Source organism: Heterodontus francisci, chromosome 6, assembly GCF_036365525.1.
Source record: "Heterodontus francisci isolate sHetFra1 chromosome 6, sHetFra1.hap1, whole genome shotgun sequence".
Taxonomy (NCBI): domain Eukaryota; kingdom Metazoa; phylum Chordata; class Chondrichthyes; order Heterodontiformes; family Heterodontidae; genus Heterodontus; species Heterodontus francisci.
The window spans coordinates 83,150,915-83,169,901 of NC_090376.1; the positions used below are offsets into that span (position 1 = coordinate 83,150,915).

Consider the following 18,987-nt stretch of genomic DNA (forward strand, 5'->3'; position numbering starts at 1 on the left):
CTTTGCATGTCTTTGCTGAATGGAAAATTGTGAAAGGCATGAATTCCTGATGTGTGCTTCCAGTCAGCAAGGCTCTGGACCAGGAGTATAAAACTCATAAAATTACCTTCCATATATTTTAACAGAGAAAGAAAAAGCATGATGTGAAAATTATATCACTTTTCTACTTTGCTAGAAAAACATTATGCAACTTAAAACACTAAAATTCAACTATTAATGTGCTACCTCAATATAGTTTATCCAGACTGCAATGTAGATACTGCTTCCAGTGTCAAAATGTAATAGTTTCACCTGTGCTGCATTTCAAAACACTCTTGATGGGGAAAGAGACATGCAACCTTCATTAACTATCACTCCTCAGGGGGGTGAACAAACTGTTTAATATTTATTTTGGTTAAATGTCTCAATAGCTTCTTGAGGATCATCCTATGATTATTATTTGAGATTCATTTTGATTGTCTGATATTTTTCATTACTGCTAATTAAACCTTTTCCTCAGAAATTATGTCACAAGATAATGCGTTACCACATTTCATATGCGATTAGGGAAGATCAAAAATTTTATTTTCTAGGAGAATTGAACTTTCATCCACAAATGTGTTTTAATCAAACTTAACATTAACCTTGACTCATAGAGCAGCGCTTACTGCAGCAAAACATGTGTTCCTCATCTTAGTCATCCTGCAGTTACTTTGAGAAAACCTGCTAATTTAATCCTAATTAATATAACTTTCTACAGTTTTGTGCAGTAAACTTGAGCTCAATAATAACTGTTTAAATTCATTCCATTTTTGATCTTTACCTTTTGATGTTTATAATGGCAAGGAGATTTTTATCCAATCTATGTGCAGTGGATTAAAAGTAAGTTTCAGGAGGAGAAAAGATTGTGGTTTAACCTACTATATTCTTTTTAGCATGGGCTTTCCACTTGTTGTCTTTGTCATGCATATCTGGTAATCTGCTCCTGAACACTTTGGTGAATTGTCTCTCATTGCTTTGAACATCTCAACAACAACTTGCATTTCAATTGCACATTTAATGTAGTAATGTAGTTCCGAGGTACTTAACAGGAATGTTAGCAAACAGAATTTGACACTGAGCCACATAAGGTGATATTAGAACAGGTGACCAAAAGCTTGGTCAAAAATGTAAGTTTAAAGGAGCATCTTAAAGAAAGAGACAGAGAGATGGAAAGGTTCAGACCGAGAAATCCAGAGACTAGAGCCTGGACAGCTGAAGGCACAGGCGGCAATGTAGAAGCAAAGGAAATCACAGATGCACAAAAGACCAGAACTGAAGAAACACAGGGTTCTCAGAGTTGTAGGGTTGAGGAGGTTACAGAAATAAGGATCATTGAGGCTATGGATCTGATGTAGGTCAAGATGCACAGGAGTGATGGGTAAACAAGACTCAGTGTGAGTTAGGATAGAGGCAGCAGAGTTTTGGATAAGCTGACAGTATTCAGCACCATGCACTGTAAACAAATTATCATGCAACTCCCATCCAAGTTATCTCCACAGCCATACACTGTTCCTTTAAATCTCCCTCCCATTCTGTAGTAAATTATTTATTCCCTGACTCTTTCTCCATTAATTCAGGGTTCCCCAGTTACCTGTCTTCCCTACCCATCTGCTCCTCCTCCATTCACATCATATCTACTGTTTTGCTGATGATTCCATTTTACATTCATTAACCCAATATCAGCATCAAGCACATCCAGTTGCAGAGTAAGGCTAATTCCACACAGTTCCAAAAATGAGCCTCAGACCACACTTAAGAGTACCCCTTACTTCATTTGAGGGAGATTGTGAATTATTGTCTTTATGGGGTAATTTTGTGCTGAGACCCCAAGTTCACTGGGAAATGGGTTGAAACTAGGCATTTACGAATAGCAGACAGCAAAGACTTTGGTTCCATCGGTTTGGGCTGAATTTAAACCTAGGTGGCAAAGACCAGTATCGGATTCCTGATTAAATGTGAAGTACAGAAAGGCATGCAAGGTACAGCAGCAGCATACCTTAGAATGAGATGTCAACCTGAAGAAGCTACCACACAGGGATACCCACACAATAAACACTAAATGCAGCATGCTAAGACAGAGCTAAATGGTTCCTCAACCAAGGGAGCAGAAAAGGCTCTGTAGCCCTACAGCATCCAGTCCAGACCGATGGTGGGCAACCAGACAACTGGCAGGAAGCGGAGGTTCTAACAACACTCACCATCCTCAACCATGGTGAAAATCAGCATGTGGGTGCAAGAGGTAAGACTGAAGGTTCAAATATGCCATTCTTATGTTCTTCCTCCTTCCTCGATCTCCAATGTGCTGAAATTAATACCAGAGATCCCTACTCTAACTCCATTAATAGTCCCACTCTATTTATATATTGATTCCACATTGGCCATTGCTAACACTTCAAGTGGGTTTGCCAAATCGAGTTTGCATAGCACCAAGTGTTTCTTTTAAGGAAATACTTGTTTTTATACAGTACCATTCATGTCCTCAGAATGCCTTAACTGCTTCACAGAAATGAAGTGTCAATGCCAATGTTTTTGTAGATTAGTGCTGCAGCCAATTTTTCAATTGTAGATCTATAAATTGTTTGCATTTAATTTTCTTTCCCTTTTCCATTATTAATTTACCTGTCCTCCAACTGACGCATACGTTATTTCCAAATATAGACATCAAATGTATTACCTGTTCCCTCTGCCTCTGCTTTTACAAATCAAGAGGATTCATCTGCAGTTTTCCCTTCTTTGCTGGTGGGCAGAGTACATTTCTAGATATTTCCCCTTGATAGTCTAACTGAGATTTGGAACTGGACATTCAAACGCCCTTGGGGGCGAACTCGGTTGCAGGCGCGTTTTGAAAAAAATCTCTCCTGGGTGGCATGTCAGTCTTTCGACGCCTCTGAAACGCGCTGCAAATTTCAAAGCGAGGACAGGGGGGAGGGAAGCTCTCAACCTACTCGCCTTCAATTAACTGGCCATTATGTTCAGTGAAGAGCTTGTTAACGGGCTGGAGAGGGCCAGAAGGAAGTTTTCAAAGCAGCGAATGCTCTGGGGCACGTTAGTGCACACCTGTCGGGAGCCATAATGTGATGTTGAATTAGTGTGCTGAAAAAAAGGGTTATTCAAACTGAGATGCTCAAGTAGTGGCTCAAAGTCGTTGGAATTAACCGTTTGGCCGCTTGTATGCACCATGAGGCTGCTGGCCTCTTGCTCCAATCTACAAGGTAAGGGCAAGCCCAGTCACAGCTACCGACTGCCTTTGAGCATTGCAATCCAGAGCTAGCTCTTGCCTCCCGGAACTGCCTGGCGCCAAGCTCGCCTCCGGTCCAATTAGGGGTTTTGCATATTGAAATAGCTTTGCGTCATCAATACACACATGGTGCAGGGTCAGGACCTGACCCCGGATTGAATACCCAGCCCCTGACATTCCTATTCTGTGTGGGTAGCCTGTGTCTTACCACTGATGGGTACTACATGTTGGTATGATCAGGTCCGCTTTTCCATGTTCAGTTTGTGTTTATATTAATCCATGACAATGTATGCTTCAAACATTTTCAAATATTGCTATCATCAATTAACTTATGCAGATGAAAAGTATTAGATATTTTCTCCATTTATGATGTTTTTAAAAACTATCTTGCCATTTAAGTTATGTAGAATGAAGTATTTTGGCTTGTTCTCTGTCAAGGAGGAGACTGAGGTGATATAATTGGGGTTTTCAAAATTATGAAGGTGGGGTTGATAAGATTCTGTAAGATTTTCATGGGATTTGAGAATTATGATGTAGGAAAGTTCTTCAGTTAACAACAGGATTTGAAGACAAGGGAACACCATTTAAATTTAAATGTGTCAAAAGTAAACTGCAAATTTTGGCAACTTTTTTAGTCAGAAGTGATAGAGTGAAAGAAGGAATGAATAAATTCCTAGTGGAAAAGGAAAGGCTCCAAGTTCCAGAATCATAGTAGGAAACTGGGTGGTTTGGAGGGGTAGTCTAGATGGATCAAAGTTTTTGCTGCCCAAAACGTTACTATTACTATATTAGGAAGGACTTATAAGGCTGATCCAATTAAACTGTTTACTGAGGTGCAGGGTTCACATATCAGGGAACATGCCTGAGATATTAAGAAGTTAGAATTAAGAAAGGAAGTCAAATGAAAGTTTATTCATTGAAAAATTAGTAGTGCTGTGGAATATGTTATGAGGGAAGATTCTTGGAACAAATTACTGTGTTACATATGGGAGGATACTGAAAGGTGTGGAGGAAGTGAGGAACCTTGGAGTTTATGTCCACAGATCCCTGAAGGTAGTAGGACAGGTCAATAATGTGGTTAGGAAGGTATATTGAATGCTTTCCTTTATTAGCCAAGGCAAAGGATATGAGAGTAGGGAGGTTATGCTGGAACTATATGAAACATTAGTTAGGCCACAACTTGAGTATTGTGCAGTTCTGGTTACTGAAAGGATGTAATTGCACCAGAGGAGATTTTCAAGGATGTTGCCAGGACTGGAAAATTACAGCTAGGAAGTAAGATTGGATAGGCTGGGGTTGATCTCCTTGGAACAGAGGAGGCTGAGGGCAGATCTGATTGAATTTTACAAAATTGTGAGAGGCATGCATAAAGTGGATGGGAAGGGCCTTTTTACCTTAACAGAGGGGTCAGTGACTTGGAGGCATAGAGTTAAAGTGGTTGGTAGAAAAATTAGAGGGGAGATGAGGAAAATATTTTTTACTCAGAGGGTGGTGGGGGTCTGTAACTCACTGCCTGAAAGGGTGGTAAAGGCACGAAATCTCGGGCTGCATTTTAAGAGCCTGCCGCCAAAGTAGGCGGCAGACGTAAAAATTTGCGGCCCACATACGCGGGACCCACGTTGCAGAGCGGCCATGATTCAAAATGCGGCGGCTCATTACCAGGTCCGGAGCAGGCAAGCTGTCGCCGGCAACAGCATCCAGCGTCAATGCACAGGTGCCGATGCCATTTTTAAAGAGCTGAGAGCCCTAACTGAGCATTTAAGTTTTAAAGGGACAGTTACGTTAAACATTTTAAACATGAATAAAATAACCTTTCCATGCACTCTCCCATTCCCCCATAACACAAATTCCGGGGCCTGCCACCATCGGGGTCAGCGATGGGCCTCCTCCATTGCAATCTTCATTGCCACCCACCCCCCCCCCCCCCCCCTGCCCCCGCCATCGTTTCTGATATTGGAGAGGCTTTAAAATCCAGCCCTTCATCTCATTTAAAGGGTGCCTGGATGTGCACCTGAATTGCCATAAGCTGCAGGGCTACGGACCAAATGCTGGAAAGTGGGATTAGGCTGGATGGCTTCTTTTTCTGGACGCACAGACACGGTGGGCCAAGTGGCATCTTTTGGTGCCGTAAATTTTTGATAATTCTATGGTACAGCCACGTGGAGTGATTTAGGTGGTTCCAACTGTCAACTCCCACCTGACAACAGCAAGTATGTTTTGTTATTAGGGTTTAACCCTTGGTGTTTTATTTGTCAAATAAACAGACAGCGAGAGGTTTTCCTGTAGGTTAAAAACAGAAAATCAATTATTTATTGATCAATATGCCTTAACCCTAAATTGTTGCAACCACATACACTCACGCATTTGCTCACACGCATGAATTCTAGGGCAGGGCACATCCCTTATGGTTTGCTGGAGACAACTTTCTTGGATGCTGCTTTCTGGGTGTCTCTCTGTCTCTTTCTCTCTCTAGGCTGCTTTTTAAGGTAAAGGTGTGTTACGTCTTGTCTCTGCTGAAAAGACGGGTATTTTCCTCCCTGTAGTGATCGCACAATGGACCAGGATATGGCTACTTCACAAATTTTTTGTTTCAGAAGAACCCATTCAATTTGAAAGGGATTCTTGATGGGTTCAGGATGAGGATAATCTGGTTATGATGTTTCCACTCCATACCTTCTTTGTTTCAGAAGAATCCATTCAATTCTGAAATATTCTAGGATGAATGCAATTGACACCTTTGAACTTTGAAGATTTTCCTTTGTCCCTGTCAGACAGTTTGAATATACAAAGGCCAAGTCCTTTTCCTTCAGTGGCCATTTGGAGCATATTGTTCACTTTTTTAAAAGGAAAGTTCATTTTTTTCAAAAGGCAAAGACAGTTTTTATAACTCTTCAGTTGTTATCCATAATTGTTTCATTGTCGCATTTCTTGTATGCGTGACACCGCCCCCAAAAAGGAAAAAATGAAATTCTTCAGACTTCACTTTTATGTTGTTTGTTTTTTGCGTTTAGAAGGAAAGAAAATGTAGGGTCAAACTACTGCACTTTTTTTTCATTCACTCCTCAATCTTACAACTGCTATGGCTGGCATTGCTTGTAACAGCCACTTCATGTTCAAGTTTTTTCATCATCCTTCCTTTGGATGTGGTACCATTAAAAAAATTGCATTTCTTTTGGTTATGTTTTATTAAATGGGGTTGGAGTTTCGCTAACATTAGTTTATACCACTTTGGGAATGTTACTCTCAATAAGCATGTGGTTGTCGGTGAAGATAGTAGTATGCAAATTTCCATTACTACTGTTGGTAAGTTTCCCTGTCTGTAAAAACTTCAATCCCCTAACTATTGCTTCCACAATATGGTTTTAACCATTCAGGTTCTGGCATATTGATAGGTCTTCTATCCAGGGTGATAGGGGGTGATAAATTGATTTTGAGCCCCTGTGAGGTTTCTTGGATTTCCTCCTGCCCCTTATTCTTGCTGAATTCTGAATCTAAATTGTTGGGTTTGATTAGTTTTGGAAAATCTTCAAAGCTAAGAGGTGTCAATTGCAACATCCTACACCCATCCTAAAATATTCCAGAATTGAATGGATTCTTCTGAAACAAAGAAGGTGTAAAGTGGAAACATCATAACCAGATTATTCTCATCCTGAACCCATCAAGAGTCCCTTTCAAATTGAATGGGTTCTTCTGGAACCTGATCGTTTGATTCTTCAGTGGGTAGATCCACACTGACCTCACTTTTAGTCTTGTGATTTTCGCAAAGTTTAGGGTATTTTGCCTTCTCTTTTCCTTTTACTTCAGAGATCAGCTTTCCCCAATTTGCCTCCATGGCCTCTGGGATGCTACTGCTCGCAGGTGATTGTCCAAATTCCACTGCACTCCGCTGTGGCACTTCAACTAGGTGAGGCATCTCCCTCACTCTTGGCTTTCGTGTTTGGGAACTTCCCTCAACCCTATTTAAATCTTTAAAAAAGGTTTCAGACAAGCATATCTCTGGTGCTTTTCCTTCAACCTATGCCGCTTTTATTTTAGCTCCTTTAAATTTGTATAGCACTAACTTGGCCTCTTTAAATTTCACTGGCTCTATCACCACCCACCCGCCCCCCCCCCCCTGGCATTTTTGGGACTTTCTCAGCCCTCTGCAGCTGAACAGAGTTTTGTTTGTTTCCCTCTGTTGCTCCAGTCTCCATGGACTGTTTTGGAGCATCTGGGTCCAATACTGTGCTTCCTGCCAATTCAATGCCTCGTAATAGGTCGACCCTCTGCATGGGTATGCTCGGAATGATCCTGACTGTCATTACCCCGGTGACCAACTTACTCTGTAGGTAAACTTTAATGAAGGGAACGTTCAAGCATTTGCCAGTAAGCCCTTTTACCAGTACCGTGGTATTTGTTCTGTTTTCGGGTGACATTTCTGTAAATTTGGCTGCCAGTAGGATTTGAAAACAGCAGGTATCACTGAGGTTGTGTATGTCCTCACCTGGTGCCTGGATCATAAAAGGAGTCATTTTTCCTTTGTCTAAAAATTTCTGGTATATGCTCTGTTCTTGAGTTATAATAGAGTACAGGCTTACCACTTTCAAAGCCACAGAAGTGGACTTGACTGCAGTGCCTCCTGTTGTTTTTTTTGGCATACCAACAATTTGCCTGGACAGGCCCAGATTTGCCCCACTGGAAACATGTCAGGCAGACCCCTATTAGTTTATCAGCTGGCTTCCTTCTTTTAAAAAGTGGAGTCTGATCTGGTTTTCCTCCTTTACTCTCCTTTTTCTCTCTAGCCTACTTCTGCTTCCTGTGCATTCCTGCTGTCTCCCTAGCTTGTAAGAGCTCCTAGACCCAAATTTATTCTGAGTTAGAGATTTGTGAATTACCTCATAATTGTCAGCCATTTATGCTGCTTCTCTTACTCTGGTAACTCTTTGTTCTTCAATGTGGGTCCTTATACAACTTGGGATGCTAAATTCTAAATTCTTAGCAACATTACTTTTCTCAAATTTTCATATGAGGGTTCTAGCTTGAGACATCGTATCCAGCGATAAAACACCATGTCATGTGTTTAATTCTATTGAATTCAATCTAAGTTTCTGTGGGCCTTTTCCTTGTGTGTCTGAATTTCTGTCTATATGCTTCAGTTACTAGCTCATATGCATTTAGAATTGCAGTTTGAGTTTGTTCATAATCAGAAGAACTGTCTTCTAATAACAGAAAAAAAGCTTTACAAGCCCTACCAACAAGCTCACCTTGTAAGAGGAGAGTCCAAAATTTTTTCGGCCATTTTAGTTATTAGCTATTTGCTCAAATTAAATAAAATGACTCAACCTCCTTCTCATTAAATTTTCGCACTAGTCTTGAGTGTCTCAGTGCATCAAAGCTTTGCTCGTCACTAGGGATAAAATTTGAGTGGTTGGTAGCATGCTTACTTTGTTTGCAGCCTTTCAAACTGTTTTGCCTCTCTTTCCTCTTTCTCTTTCTGAAACTTCCTTTCTTCCCTTTCCTTTTGAAGCTGAAACTCCCTTTCTTCCTTTTCCTTCTGAAACTCTCGCTCTTCCTTTTCCTTTTGAAACTCTGGCTGGAATTTTTCGTTGTGGGGGGGGGGGCCCCATCCACCGGCCGAAAAGTCGGTCGCGAGCCTGCCTCAGCCGGGCCTGGGGAGCCAAACCAGACTTTCTGAACCCCAGGCCCTTAATTAGTCTTGGGCCGGGCTTCCACTTCATTGAGGCATGAAGTCCTGCCTAATGGAGCTGCCGGCCAATCAATGGGCCGGCAGCTCCTAGTCCCAGCAGCGCCAATGGGAATGGTGGCCACTGCTGGGACTACATCGAGCCATCCAAAGACAATGAAGGATGCTCTGGAAAAAAGGTACGTTTTTTGGGCCACACCGGGGACAATTGGTTGGGCCTCGGCGAGGCAAGGGGAGGGTTGGGGGCGTTGTGTATTGGGGGCAGTTGGTGCTGCCCCATGTAAGTTGGTAACAGGGGTGGGAGGGGGTCAGGAACAGCCATATCCTGCTTCCCACTCAATTCTACGATCTCCACCACCCACCCCCCCCACCCCCGGCCAACAGCCTGCTCATTTTCAGAGGGCATCTCTCTTCCTTTTTTTCTGAAACTGCATTGCCTCCATTTTCAACTGCAACTGTATTTCTTCCCTGTTCATCTGCAACTGGATTCTCGCTAGAATTATTATTTCAGACTCTGGGCTAAATTTTACAAGTGTGCCACAGTTCGCGGCAGCACATTCTAAAAACAGCGTGCATCCTGCACTCTTCCCCCATAATAAACCTTTAATAGTAATCTGAACTTACCCCCCCAAAAAAAATTTGTTCCCCTTGACCTCAACCTCTTCCCACCATCCCATTAGCCAGTAAAGATTGTTTTCCCCGCTCCTCCAACACCCCACCCTGAAAATTCTATTGCTCCCCACTCCCGACGAGGTTCTCACCTGGAACTCCGTGTGGAGTTCCGAAGGCGTGCAGTACACGAACAGCAGCCATAATAGCGGTGCGAGACGGCCGCCACCTGCAAGTAAGTTTATTTGCATCTTATTTGGTATGGTTTGCATATGTATATGAAAGACCAGCTGCCTGGCGGCATTGGGAGCCACACTGAGGTCCCCCCGCTGCCGGTAATATGCAGTGGGCCCTTCTCGACGTCACGGGTTGAGGTGAGCCTTTCCCCGCAGGATTTTACCGGCCCCTGCACCGCAACCCGTGGTGTTGAGGGGCTGGTACAATTGAGCCCTCTGATTCTAGGCTCTCTTCTTCCGGTTCAGGGGTAAATTTAAAATGGTTAACTGGGCTTTTCAGTGTTCAGGTTTCTTTGCTTTTTGTTTGATAGCGATTCCCACTTCTGTAGCTAAGCTTTTTAAATCTTCAATAATTAATTTGTTGGACTTATCATGGGATAGCTCTCCCTGTTCTACAAACTCCTTATCAAATGTGGCCATCTCTTGTGTTTCTAATACCATAGAGAAAAAACAGAAGAATACAAGGAAACCTGTTTGTTTATTTTTCCACAATTTTAAAGGTCAATTTTCCTCCCATTTTCTAAATCTCTCATTTTTCTGGCAGTTTAGACCCTGGCTTCAAACCCCCAATTTGTGATGACCACATGGTGAGATTTGGGTGGTTCCCACTGTTCAACTGCCACTTGACTGCAGCAAATGTATTTTGTTATTAGGGTTTAACCCCTTTGTTTTTTTACTTGTAAAATGAACAAACAGTGACAGTCTTTCTTGTAAGTTTATGCAGAAAATCGATTATTTATTGATCAATATGCCTTAACCTGAATTTGTTGCAACTGCAAAGTGTGCGCGTGTGCGCACACACACACACATGGAGAGGGGAAAGAGGTAAGCAATTATAAGTGGGGGGTAGGTTTTGGGCAGGGGTCATGGTAAAACTGTTGAATTTTCTTGGAAGTCAAATTCTCGTTGGTTGCAGGCCTGAGGTGATTGTAGATTTCTCTCTTTGTTGAAAGTTCAATTGAAGACAGGGCATCACTTCTAGTTCACTGCTGTATAAAGTGTAGATGTAGAATTCTACAGCAGGGCACATCCCTTCTGGTTTGGTGGAAACAAACTTATTGGCTGTTACGTTCTGGGTCTCTCTCTCTCTCTCTCTAGGCTGCTTTGTAAGGTAAGATGTGTTACATTTCTCTTCTGCTGGAAAGACAGGTATTTTCTTCCCTCTCTTGATCACACAATGGCCCAGAATGTGGCTACTTCACCTCTTCTTTGTTTCAGAAGAACCCATTCAATTCAAAAGAGTCCCTTTCTGGGTGCAGGATGAGAATAATCCAGTTATGATGTTTCCACTTCACATCTTCTTTATTTCAGAAGAACCCATTCAATTCTGGAATATTTTAGGATGGGTGTAGGATGGGTGCAATTGAAACCCCTTAGATATGAAGATTTTCCTTTGTCCCGGTCATACAGTTTGAAGATACAAAGGCCAAGTCCTTTTCCTTCAGTAGTCATTTTGGAATACATTCTTTTTTTAAAAATGTGAACAAAGTTCCATTTTTTAAAAGACAACGTTTTTATAACTCTTCAGTTTTTATCCATAATTTTTCATCATTGCATTTCTTGTGCACGTGACAATTTGAATTTGAGAAACAAATATAACACAAATGATATTTGTGAAAGATTAAATTGGCTACATGGTACATGTTTTGTAACACACTCCATTAAAAATTGCAATGTACATAATTATAAGCAGATCTAAAACATCACTCATCATTTGCACTTAACTCAATGCACCTCCATCTCTGTTGAATGTCATTCTGTATGTGAGCTGTAAAACTAGGAACATAATACTGCATTTGATTCTGAAAATAAACTCTTAATTTAGAGGCTAAATAAAGCTTTAATTACAGCTCTCTTACTAATGCCCTCCCTCAGTTGAAAGAGCTCAAGTAAAATTGCTGGGGAAATGCAACATAGTTGACAAAGCAACATCCTGAAAACATCACATTTTCATGAATCAATTAGTCAGTAGAGTTCTATAGTTGGCAATCCGTACAAGAGTGGTGTTCAAAAGTATTATTATAATGTGTCCTACAGGCAGACAAAAGACTGCATATCATCATCTCCTTGTTTCCTCTTTAATTATGCTGTAACGAAACTGTGATGTACCCTATAATAATTCAAATGTAATGTTTAAGTGGTGAGATGATCTGAATCTGGTTTCACAGTAACAAAACTACTGGTGTCACATTTAAGTTCAAAGTCTCCACAGTCACTATTGTTTGAATTGCCAGACTCTGAGGTCTGCTGCGCTGCTTTCATTATTAATCTGCTTTATCACTAAATGTGTCTGTTGATAATGTTTGCTGGATAGTAAACTTGCTAGAGTTTCAAAAATGGAATAAGGCACTTTCAAATATTTTTAATTTAGTAATAAGCAACTGGTTGCCCTTGTACTACTTACATTTCTGCTTAGTAGAAAAGTAAATCCAAAAGCATTTCCATCCACATTCATTGTACCAATCCCTGTTAGCTCAATAATCATAGTTAATTCTTGTTAAATTAGCCCCTGGTCTGCTAATAATGAATTCAAATGCATTTTCAGATCTTTTAGCAAGTTAGTGAAATTTATTGCTCAGAATATATCTTGCTTGCAGCCCAAATGAAACAGTTTACCTACATAACAGAATCATTTTTGAATGGTTGTCAGACTGCAAAAGGTGAACTGTCATAAGAGCATAAAACAGTTTTCATTAAAATCTTCCAGTACAATTTTTCAAGCCACAAACTATGCTACCAAAATATACTTCATACATGACTGTAATCAGTTTTATAAATATACTTAATGCATTGCTGTGATTTTTTTTCCAGAAAAGAAAAATCATCTTAAAGTATCAAGTAATTATTTAAGACATTCTGATGTGTTTTTGTTTTGAAATTCTAGCCATGGTAACATCTAACGAATGGCATATAAGGAGAGAACCCATGAAAATTGCACCTTTTGCCAGATATAGACTTAACTCTATACCTGCAAAATAAGGTTTATAGTTAATTTAGCATTTACTGCTTTGATGTATCTTCCCCCTCTTTGTCACATCCTGTTCTCTTTGACCAGGAGAACAGATAAGCAGGTAGTAGCCTCTTCCAAAAGTGCCAGTGCTATTCTTCTTTCTACATTAACCAGCAGAGCAATTTTCCTTCTAAAATTGAGGGCCGGATTTTAATCCAGCGATGGGGGTCCTGGCAGAAGGCTGGAAGGTGAGGGGAGACCCTGCCTCAGCCTTCAGTTAGACCCCCATTGCTATCTCACAGTGGACAGCCAATTAACTGCCCGCCATCAGGGACTCCCTCCCTTTATGGGATGAGCTCCTGCCTCCAGAGCTGCCGGCCAATCAGAAGGCCAGCACCTCTGCAGTACTGGCAGCACTACTGGGTGCAGTGGCCATTGCCAGTACTGCAGGAGGCCCCACAGTACTGAAGACTGGAGGAAGCACTGGGAGTGGTGTGTGGGGTCGGAGTCATCGGTGCTATTCAGGCAGGCCCTGGCAAAGAGGTGGGGGGGTGGTTGGTGAGGGTGGGGGGTCTTCCACGGTGGGGGTGGGGGGTGGGGAGGAGGCCATCACAGCTTGGTGGGGGGGGAGTGCCTCCAGGGGCCCTGGATTCCTCGCAAAGCAGGGACCCCCCCCACCCCGACCCCACTATGAGGCCTCCAGGCTTTACCAGGCAGTGTCTCCACACAGTGGCAAGCTGCTCCTCCTTCAATAAAATTGAAGTGGAAGCAGGAAGAGGCCCTTAAGTGGAAATTAATTAAGGGTCTCTCTTGGCCTAGGGCGAGAAGGCCATCCTCAGCCTTCCCTGCCCTGGACAAACAGCTGGGTGGGGGGGCGGTGAAGAGAGGCAACGTCGGGAATGGCACCCACCATTTGTTTTGCCTGCCACCCAGGATAAAATTCTGCCTTGAGCCTTCAATTTTTTCTGAATCTTCTATCCATAGCAGACACTGTAAATATGCTGATTAACAGTTTTACAAAGTGGCATAGGTTTAATTTGAATTAAGTTTCATAGCCAATGTCCGCTAAAGACATGCAGAGTTTGACATTTCTACGTGCATTAGTAACCTTTACAAGGCTGTCACTGGAAGCCAGTTGAAAAGTATGTTCGAAATGGGTTCTTTCATATGTGCTTTCCACTGGCGAGGGTGTTGTAAAAATATACTTTCTTTCAACAGCTATGAGAAATGAAACAGCTTATTGAAGGATTCTACTGGCATTGTTACTATGTAGTTTTGTATTTTCACTCTGCAAATACAGAATTGCCTGGCCTGTTCAACTAAGATCTAACCAGACAAATTTCAGTTCTAGGAGAATATTCATTACTAGAGGCTAAGATCAAATTCAGGGGTTATCTATAAAGTATGGACACTGAAAATCCATATATCTTAACCCATTCCTGTTACCACTCCAATATTTTTAACAAACTTCACCCTAAAATAAATATTTCCTAAATTTATAAAAATAAATTTATGTTAGTAAAATAGTCAGTTCAAGGAACAGAGCCTTTTTGTATTTCTTACCACTAGACTGTAGGCTACAGTGATGCTGCCTGGAGCAGGTCACCTGCCATCTTCATTTCTCTTTCACCTATGCACCACCCTAACATGTGGGCAGACACAACAACATCAGTAGGGGTAACCCAAGTGTTGCTGATAGTCAAACCTGCGCCATGTAACATTGGGAAAATAAGTCATAATTTCAAGGCTAGCAAGCTAGCTTTGAGGACTTTATGTGGCACTATGACCACTTGATACAAGTTTAATGAGCTGCCCTTGAATGATCATTGACTGCTGCAAAATATCTGAGTTTGGCAAACATGGCCAATAAATCCAGGGCTGGCTCCTAGTGCATACTGTCATTCTTGAGGTTATGACTCACCAGTGTCAAACTACAAGGGACAGAATTGAAAGGCAGAAATATTCAACTGGTGAAAAGATATTAGGCCACTGAGAATTGCAGCTCATTGGGATGATGTGAGGGGATAGAGACAGATACAGCTGGTCCACACAAGGAGAATGAGATTGCTATTGCAGCCTTCCATATGGGGATAGGGAGTTCTGCTCCTGGAATTGATAGGGCCATTTGTGTAAATTAACTTTTCTTGGATATGCAGATGGGTGACTTTGTCGCTCATCTCCCACCACTACCACTACCTGATGATCATTTTCCAGAGCTGCATGTATACCAGAAATATCATATAAAAAAGGCACCTCTGCTGCGGCTCCTAACTGTATATAAAAGGTGTGTATATGTTTTATTAATCACTCCCTTCATGTATACATTTTGCATGTTTTTTTAAACTTTCCAAAAGACAAACATGTTTTATTGATGGTCCTGATTGCCAATAATTTGCTTTTCAGTTTGTGAATCAGCCTATACTCAAATCATTCTTTGAATGACACATCGACAATGAAATATAAGTTGGAAGTGAAAGAGCAGAAAATGGTCCAGTTTATGTATTAGAAATGGCTTATTGGATTTAAAAGGCGCATTTATGAAATTAACTGAACAGGCCAGAGAAAGTGTGTGATTTTACAGAGACTTGAGTAAGAACTGATGAATCAATATGTATCCAGAAATCTAAAACTTGCAGTTATAAAATAAATGCCATAACTATTAGAGTAGTAAGCTACTCTATAACTGTGATAGAAAGAATCTGTGTGGCTAATTCCAAACTTTAAAGCAACTCCAAGCAACTCAGAATGGCACTGGTGGAAGTCTGACACAAGCTGATCAGAAATGGTATATGGACTTGAAAACTGTAGAAATGCAAAGAAATACACAGATTCCTCTATCCCCCTTGAAAAACCCAGAAACTCAGAAGAATTTCTATCCAATATATTATCATTAGATTATATAACTTCAAAGCTTGCATACAGTCTGAAATGTTTCACAATATGTTTGGTCTTTAGTTCAAGTTCCCTGCCCTTCTTCCCACAATGTGATAAGCCTTTAATGAAGCAATTAATTAGTAGGGTAATACATAGAAATCAGGTACAGTAAGTTTGATGTGATCTTTATAAGGTTCTGCTGCATTTGATTTTTGACAAAAAAAAAACTGAAGGTGAAGAGATAGTGAGGATACAACCAAGTCTGATACCTTGAGTCTGTCGACTCAAAATCACTATTGCCTATATTAACATGACATGTTTAATACATTCATATGACATTCCCCGGTCTGCTATTTTAACATAGGTTTTAACCCATTTATTTTAAATTGGTTAACAACTTTGTTCAGATTGTCGATGGAGGATTCTCATACAAATTTGTTAGATATTTCAATGCTAAGATCTCTAGCACTTTTGGACCTGTGTGACCAAAAGGCATACAATTCCACTAAATTTTGCTGAAATAGTCATTGAGCTCTCCAAACTAAATCTTGCCAGGGAAAGAATGCTTTCTGAGTGGGTTGTTTGTGCCCCACTGAATCATGTACTTTTAAAACCTCCTGCAAATGATTAATCAAACCAACATCTGTGATTACCTTCCAAATAGCATGTGTGTTAGGCACGGTCACAAGAATAGTAAAAGTCTGTGAATGTCACCATGACTAACTTTGCACAGGGCACTCAGAAATTAAGCAGTCATTATACTTCATTCTGAGGCTACTCATACATAACTCATGCAGTAAAAGTCTGCTAAACATTTTCCTATTTGTTTACCATCTTAAGTGAATAGAATGATGCTGCTTCTTAGAAAAATGACTACATCTTTCAACTGTAGATATGCACACCAATATTGCAATGTTTAATCCTTATCAACGATAAAACTCAACATTCTTTACCTGCACACATAACGATTTTAAAACAAATGTTTTTTTTGTAAGTTGTCCTCTAGGCTCAGAACCACAAGCAGCTCTGATGAAGGGATGTGCCTAAAACGTTAACTTGTCGCTTCTCTCTACAGATGCTCTGCTTGAATTGCTAAATATTTCCAACATTCTCTGTTTTTGTTTCAGGACCCACAATCCTTGTGCAAAGTAGACAATTGATTTTAGGTCAACTCACAATCTGAAGATGCAGTAAATGCAGTAATTTTTCATTATCAAAGGGCTTTTGGATTATTGTCTTATCAATTTGAAGAATATAGCAATTTCAAATTTAGCTTCTTACTATAACCAAATTCAAATGTGCTGCTTTCTCTGTTTCATCAGTATCAATCTGTACAACTCCACTTTGTGATTTGGTGAAGCTCCTAATAAATAAAATTTGGTTGCAATAAATTTAGTTTCACTGTAAAGTGGTTTGCAATATGGTTTATGTATTCCTAATAAGGCATTTGCAGTTCAGTTGCATTTTGGATGAGAGTTGGACTAATATATAAATAGTTCAAAAACTCTTTATTATCTTCTTCCTTCTTCAACCTTCATATGTTAAAACTCCAAGTTTGGAATTTTCTAACCATTCCTTCCTGATTTATGCTCTCTTCTCATTTCTCTTTTTTATGCATAAAACAAGTTTTGTATTGGCTTCAGTTCTGTCGAATTGGTTTTACAATTTAAAAAATTCCTATCATTATAGTCACAACAATGGTTACAGACACTGGTTACAGGATTCCAGTGGCACCAACACAGAATTACAATTGAACCTAGCTGTTATTATAAAGGCCATAGTCTTCATATTTACTGGTTAACTTCTAAACATTTCTGCCTATTTTACTGGTCATACTGATCTTTTGGCATACTGGAATCTATTCTAACAATGCCATGCTCAATATTTCAGCACTGAAACACAATTCCAGGTAAACTTATTGTGCTAATCAAACCACCCAAAGTAATCTGAACATCAAATTTAAACTCTAATTTTCAAATGTATTTCTTGTCTGTCACAGAAATGTTTTGATCTCAACAAACGGAAATGCTTTGGGCAATATTAACGAGGAACCAATGTCATAATATTTATCTATATATATAGTTATTTAATTTAAGAAGTTCTAAATATTTTCTGTTTAAGAACGAAAAACTTAAGGGAACATAACTAGTTAGATCTTCAATACTGTAAATGTTCCCCATTAAAACAAAAAATGAGCAGTACAAGGACTGAATTTTTTTTAAAAAACGGAATACTTTAGTTTTGCGTTTGTACATTGATGATTGTTAAGCAAGCAGATGCAGTGGTATCTTTTTGCTAGCAATGCCAGGGTCTTGACAGATAATTTAAACCTACTTAGTCGTTGGCAAACTCAAGGCAGCTTAACAGAAAACTGAACAAATTATTTGTTTCTTTTAAATATCAGTAAACTACCTTCTGTATGTATAGCAGAGATGTAGGTCCAGTTGTATCTCTTCACAATGTCGACCATGGCACGGGCTTGACGAGCATCAGATGACACGACCCTTACAAAATATTTAAACAATGTTTTATCACTTAAGTCCATGCTTGTGGCAGAGTATGCAATTTGAGGTATGTTGAAGAGTTGTAGCAGGTTCTGCACTTGAATGGCCACAGAGCTGGAACCAGGCCCAATAACTCCAACGATAGGTTTTTTGGCTTTGAACGGTACGGTAGTTCCATCAACACAGCGCACTATTCCCTCTTCTTCCTCATTAGAGATAAGGGAGTCTCTTATAAACTCAATGCTTTGCTCAAGCGCCACAGCGGAATGCCAGCAAGAGTCCCGAATTTCACATCCCAACGTTATGTTTGGTAACAACATTTGGTCTGCATTGATGCGATCAAGTGTATGGAGCATGGCTTCAACCCTCTGAATACCATATTGCTCCCTTATGGCGCCACATTTCCTCTCATGGACTTTGTCCGCAGGTGGCTGGTGGTGGATTGAGAATAAAGCCCCAATGATGATGTCTCCCGGCTGGTGCGCAACCACCCTTCGCTCACCCGACTGGGCCGAAGCGCTGAAGTGAAAGTTCCTGAAAACATCTTCCACTGTCAGTAATATCATAAGCCACAGTAGGAAAACCATTTTATATCGGTGTCCTGTGTAGTTCAGGAAAGCATTGTGATGGAAGATGAAGCTAATTGGATCTAAAATCTTCAGTCAAGTGAGAAAATGCCCACCACTGAACAAAATGAATAAATCAAGAACTTCCAAACTTCACCTTTCTGGAGCACAAGTCATCATTTGTTGGGGGATTCCAGGGATGTCACGATCTCGAAGCCTATTATTAAGAAAAGAAAAACATTCAGAATGTCATTGAAAATTGACTGTCATTAGCTCCTGCCACAAATTCTTTCAGAATCTCAAAGG

The 18,987-nt window shown here is 40.5% G+C and overlaps 1 protein-coding gene across 2 annotated transcripts in view; it reads right to left on the bottom strand.

Moving 5' to 3' along the window:
* grm5b (glutamate receptor, metabotropic 5b) overlaps positions 1-18,702 on the bottom strand; it is a 755,124-nt gene extending 736,422 nt beyond the window's left edge. For both annotated transcript variants that reach the window (XM_068033978.1, XM_068033977.1), the window contains exon 1: positions 18,024-18,702. In XM_068033978.1, coding sequence (XP_067890079.1) covers positions 18,024-18,702 — 679 coding nt within the window. The remainder of the gene's footprint in view (positions 1-18,023) is intronic.
* Between the last annotated feature and the right edge of the window lie 285 nt (positions 18,703-18,987).